The sequence below is a fragment of the Sceloporus undulatus genome, chromosome 6 (assembly GCF_019175285.1).
Source record: "Sceloporus undulatus isolate JIND9_A2432 ecotype Alabama chromosome 6, SceUnd_v1.1, whole genome shotgun sequence".
NCBI lineage: Eukaryota > Metazoa > Chordata > Lepidosauria > Squamata > Phrynosomatidae > Sceloporus > Sceloporus undulatus.
The window spans coordinates 110,898,124-110,903,922 of NC_056527.1; the positions used below are offsets into that span (position 1 = coordinate 110,898,124).

General features: G+C 41.2%; 1 protein-coding gene across 1 annotated transcript; it reads right to left on the minus strand.

Annotated features, from left to right (window-relative positions):
* Positions 1-820: 820 nt before the first annotated feature.
* LOC121933819 (C-type lectin LmsL-like) lies at positions 821-5,095 on the minus strand. Its single transcript, XM_042473813.1, has 6 exons — positions 4,966-5,095; positions 4,448-4,528; positions 4,053-4,144; positions 2,255-2,395; positions 1,576-1,685; positions 821-893 (listed from the first exon to the last, which is right to left on the minus strand). The coding sequence occupies exons 1-6, from the start codon at positions 5,093-5,095 to the stop codon at positions 821-823; spliced, it is 627 nt and encodes a 208-aa protein (XP_042329747.1).
* Between the last annotated feature and the right edge of the window lie 704 nt (positions 5,096-5,799).

Genomic DNA, 5,799 nt, shown 5'->3' on the forward strand with positions numbered 1-5,799 from the left:
ACAATGGAACTAAGCATGTTTCATTGCTACAGAATGCTAATAGACTATTTGGGCAAGGAAAACAGAAAACTGGGAAGAGGAGGAAAGAATAATGTGTTCTGGAAGAGAGAATGTTGTTTTCCACACCGCAACTTTCTATTGCAAGTCCTATGGGTTTGAATTCTAATTTTAACTGGTTTTTGTTGTGTTACCTTCTCTTGTCTGTTTTGGCACTTCATCAGGACTCTAAGCTGCCCTGAATGTCTTCTTTAAGAAAATGTGGGATATGGAATACAGAAAGTAATAAATAACAATTCAAAACATGAGGGCTTTCAAGGATGAAGTTAATTTGGGCAATTTCATTTCACCCAACTACCCCAAAATTCATACTTATAAGGAAGATTTTATAAGCATTTATTTTCTAAACTATATCCACTGAAGTAGATGCAGAGAAAAGTTAGAGATGGCAATGGTTAATGTCAAAAATATGTTCACATTACACAAAATTTGGGGGGTTTTATACCACTGCAACTGACATGGCTTCCCCAGAAGGACTCTTGGGGAATATAACTGGTATACATATGCAGAACTCTTTGGCAAGAAAAGATCTTTAGCACAGCTCACAAAATTATATTCCCCAGTGGTTTTGTGGGGAGACCAAATGGCTGTTACTGAAGTTGCAGTCTCATTCTTTCAAAATGAGAATGCATCATTTGTAATGAGGGGAATCTACATCAGTCATCTCAAACAACCTGTTCCAAGATGCACTAGACAACACAGCATGTGCTTTAAGATTCCTGTTCATTTCCATCTTGTGTGTCTTGCAGGAACAGCAGTGTCTCTACAGTTCATGCTTGCAGATATAAGCATTCAGTTTGTGACATTTTGCATCATTCCACTGTGTGAAGCCTACGAAACAAAAGGAATGTCAGACAGTTGACAGATTCACCAACCAAAAGACTCTTGACATCCAAAGTTGTTCATATTCCACTCCAATTTCAACATGTACAGTGGGCCCTAGGTATCTGCTGGGTTTGGTTCCAGGACCCCCCGCGCCCCATGGATACCAAAATCAGTTTATGCTCAAGTCCCATTAAATACAACGGCATAGTAAAATGGTGTCCCTTACATGAAATGGCAAAATCAAGGTTTGTTTATTGAAATTTATTTAAAAAAATATTTTTAAGCCATGGATAGTTGAATCCATGGATAAAAATCTGTGAATACAGAGGCCCAACTGTAAATTCAAATGACATTGAATATGACATGACATGGACTAGCTCCAAACAACACCTCTAGCCATTTTTAACACTGTTCGCAGCAGAATCCCCATTGCTTCTCTAAACATGACTAAAGTTAAAATAGCTGGCAACTAAGAGACTGAGGAGGGCTCTGTTTCTCGTAAATCTACTGCAGTATGCTAAAAATGTAACTGAGTAGGAATTCCTACTGAATGGTGTCAAAGAATTTTCACCTGCAGGCTTGTTGCGGACTCTTTCTTCTGAAAGGCATTTTCGGTGCAGCGCTTTGTGATGGCGGGCTCTTATTTCTGTCTGTTCCAGGGCTCCAGGAACAGGAGTAGTCATCTCCTGCACAGAATGCTTCAGCTCAACACAGTACTCGCTTTTCTCCAGGTTGTTGGGTGCCCCTGCCATCCATGCTTTGTAGTTATAGGTAGATTCATCTGACCATCTCCATTTACCATTCTGTAGAGAAGGAACAGAAAGAAACACAGAGCCAAAGTTTTGAGCCAAAGTGATATCATGGACCTGAACCTTCCAGTTCTCTATTGCTTCAGCTCATAGATGGAGTACTCTGTCCAGTTCTGGGCACCTCATTTGAGGAAGAATGTAGACAAGTTGGAGAAGATTCAGAGAAGGTCTACAAGGATGATAAGAGATATGGAAAATAAAACATATGAGGAAAGGTTGAAGGAGCTGGGCATGCTCAACTTGGTGAGGGGTGACATGATCACACTCTTTTTGAAATTAATAGAAAGTCAATTTTAAAAAAAGGATTACACTCTTTCAATATTTCAAGGGCTGTCACAGAGATGAAAGGGCAGGTTTGTTCTCTGCTGCCCTGCAAGATTGGACCAGGCATCATGGTTTTAAGTAACAGAAGGGTAGATTTCAGTTGAAAATTAAAAGGAACTTCTTGACAATAAGAGGTGTTCAGCAATGGAACCAAATGCCTACAGAGGTGGTGGGGTCTCTTTTTCTGGACATCTTCAAAAGGAGGCAGAGCAGGTACATAACAGAGATGATATACTTACATGCCGGATATCATGCAGTCCAATCCATACATCACTGACTTCAGTCTGGTAAGCAGAGATGTGGTTGCCGACCACAAGGATCTCTGCATGGCTGAGAAGGGAGGCAAGATGGGTGCCACGCTCGTAACTCTGGCACTCAATCTGGGCAAGGTTAAAAATAAAAGGCATTTGTGATGGACCTGTTTACCTTCCGGTAGCTTAAAAAGGTAGAGTTGTTCAGAGAAGAGAAGCAGGAAATCCTTTAGGGGAAATCTTGAGCATGTCTGGACTTCACAAGATTGCCTCAGAGAAGGAACTATCTCCCCCCCCAGGCTCCCCTCATGCATCACAGGAATTACAATAACATATTCTCCAGCATTTCCGTGATGCAAACTGGGATGCATGTGGCCAAGCAATATCAGAATGTAGTCCAGATAGCAATGGTTATTAATGTGGAAGAACACGCAACTTAAGAGAGGCTGCAGCAGTTTGCTTTTGCCTAAATCTAAAGGGATGGACCTTCTCTTCTCATCTCCTCTCTTCTCCCTACCACTGTGTTAACTGAGTATAAGATACTCTTGCATTTTGAACTCAGTCTGTAGCAATTAAAGTAAACTGGGGACAAAGGGGGAAAGTGGGGGGGGAGGACCTTTTAAAAGCAGCTGGAGAATGGGATATTAAGACCGTCCCTGCCAAAGTGGGGGAGTTGAGGGATATGTAATAATGCTGACCCAACTCACAGGATTATTGAAACTATTGCTGAAGTAATGAATACAATGTCCCTTGAACCTGCTAAGGCAGGGGTTGGTAGCTCTGACAGGTCTAAGGGCCCATTTTCTGCCTCTGGGACCCTTTGTGGGCCACATGGAAAGCCAAAAATGTCAAAAAGAAAGAGAGTTGGGCCACAACTGGGAGTGCTTTAGAGTCCATTGTTAAACAGTGTCACACCTCAGTAGCTACCCTGTTTCCCCGAAAATAAGACATACCCATAAAATAAACGATAACAGGATTTCTAAGAAATATAAGCCATACCCTGAAAATAAGACATAGTGACAGGCCCGGTGCAGAACGGAAGGGAGCAGGAAGGGAGCAGAAAGATTGGGGCCAATGATTCTTAAGGAAATGGAGTGGCAAGAAATTCAGGATGAAATTCCGGGTTTGAAGAGTTATGACAATGTTCCAGAAGAAGACTTAACTATATTTGAATAAATGTAGATTATTGTACCATACTTAATAAGACATCCCCCAAAAATAAGCCATAGTGTGTCTTCTTGAGGAAAAATAAATATATAAATATATAAATTTTGGGGGAAACACGGTATCATGTTAGGTTAGGCTTTAGTGAAAGATAGACTGAGTGGAGGCTGGGTGGTGTGGAAGGGGATGTCCCATTATCCTGTGGGACAAAGCTTTCTGTTCCAGTTAATTTACCCTAGAACCCTCAATTTGCTTGATGCTTTGAGGAGAGGTAGAGGATGCTCTCTCATCAGTTGAGTTGAAGCAAAATCCAACTGCCATTCTAGTTGGCTTTTCTAGGCAAAATGTGGAGATGCTCTCAACCTTCACCTCAGGTAGCAAAATTTCTTGGGACAGCCCCTGTCACTCATGCTGTGGAAACCTAGCTCCTAAGCAACATATCATTATGGAGCAGTCTGACTTCTTACCCTCTACATCCCGACACAGCCTCAGGCTACCACCAAACTGAATTGGGTTATAGGAAAGAGCAAAAGAACTTCCTCCATTTGGACTTGCATGAACTGGAAGCTGTAGCTGACTGTGGGCTGTGTTAGGGAAGACCTCATGAAAACTAGTGTCTTACCTCGGCTTCTTGCCAGGTCATCTTAGTGTCAAAGTATCCATAGCAGTTGCCTTGGTATTGCAGCCATTCCCTAGCACATGTGTCAGCTTTAACTGTTCAAAATGGAAAGAAAAGGAGAGAGAGAGAGAGAGAGTCATCAATGGTCCCTTGCTGATCAAAACAGAATTTCTAAGTCCAGCATCTAAGGTTGACATCTCTGGACTTGTAATGTCCCATACCCTCAGAAGGATATAACACTCACTCCAACTATCTACTATAGCCATCCAACTATAAACCTGGAGCCTGGGTAGTTGTAACTGGTGTCCACTTCAATAATTCCCTTACAATATCTCATAACACTGTATTTCTCCTGATGTTCTCCTTCATTGCTACTGAGACCCTCCAAAGGTACTCACCTCGCAGTAGAAAGCTTGAAATGAGAAAGCTGATCAGAAATGCACTCTGGTACATAAAATGCCTCATTTTTCGTGGTTCAGCTGGGGGGAGGACACAGAGAAGAAATTAAGAAAATATAAAAACAAAAAGGCTTGATGTCAGGGAGACTCCAGATCCAGAGGGCTCTTCCACTCTCTATTTTCTATCCAGAAGTCTGCTTCTAGGGTGGAAATCAATCAGGTAGAAGATCCTGATTTCTGGGTCAGACTTTCTGGCTACTGACTTTTGGCATGGATCTTCTACAGTGATAAGATCTGGTTGGGTTGAGTCAACTAGCATGTTCTAATCTAGGATTAATTTCAAATAATCTTATTTTGCAGTTTACAAATGAGAAATTGAAGTCAACAGACAGTGACATGTCCAAGACTTGCTGACCCCAACATCACACAATACATTTAGAAGCCATCTTTCCAAAACTGAAATCCAACCATATCCTATTGGGCTCTTAAGCAACACCCAGTCCTAGGGTCAAATTTACCTGGTCCCCTGAGTAGCCCTACTGGTGTCCACTGCTTAGAAAATGGACAAAGGCTGTCTGCTGAGTTTGGAGAGCTCTGAGCTGATCTCCTGATCCATGGGTGGTTGTAATATAGACCATACATGGACATTATGAAATTTTCAAGGTAAGAGGTTTAAGGAAATGTCGTCTTCTGCTACTGGCAAAATTGCACAATAGGTGGCCCAACCTGCAACAGGGCTGATTTTTATCATAATTTCATTGACAAATTACTCAAAGGACATATCCAGACGATCAGTGTGAAGTGTGCCTTTACTATATTTCTATAGCCATTGTTTTGATGGATTTTTTTATTTTTAAAAAACTAGATATGGCATAAATAGAGAACTAATATTTCATATAGCATTCCAGTCACCCCAAGGGATTAATTCGTTTAATAAAACCCTGCAAATATTTATCTGAATTCATGAACATCAGACAAACGTTTCTCCTGTAGCTTGAGGTGCTCCATCAGTGAAGTACAATTGGGCTCCATCAAGAGTGTCAGAGGTGAAGATGAACAGATCCTGTCCACCCTGTGTGCAATCCACCAAAGTCCCATTCACACTACATAATTCCAGAGTTATTATTGTACCTTAACTGCCATGGGTCTATCCTGTGGAGTCCTTGGGTCTGAAGTTTGGCAAAGCACTGAAACTCTCTGGCTGTGAATTCTAAACATATAGGGTTTGCTATTATCCACAACTTTCACTATAAGTTTGAGAGCATATCCCACATGGAAATAAGGGTTGTACTCTATTTTTATATTTTAAATGTCTTTTTAAAACAGTTTAAAATTAAGGGCCTGAATCCTGT

Excerpts from the sequence above, each read along its gene's own strand:
- LOC121933819 (XM_042473813.1), bottom strand. The coding sequence starts at position 5,095 with ATGTCCATGTATGGTCTATATTACAACCACCCATGGATCAGGAGATCA. Across the intron at positions 4,145-4,447 it reads TTCAAGCTTTCTACTGCGAG|TTAAAGCTGACACATGTGCT; the intron begins GTGAGTACCTTT and ends CATTTTGAACAG. Across the intron at positions 1,686-2,254 it reads GACTGCATGATATCCGGCAT|AATGGTAAATGGAGATGGTC; the intron begins GTAAGTATATCA and ends CCTTCTCTACAG.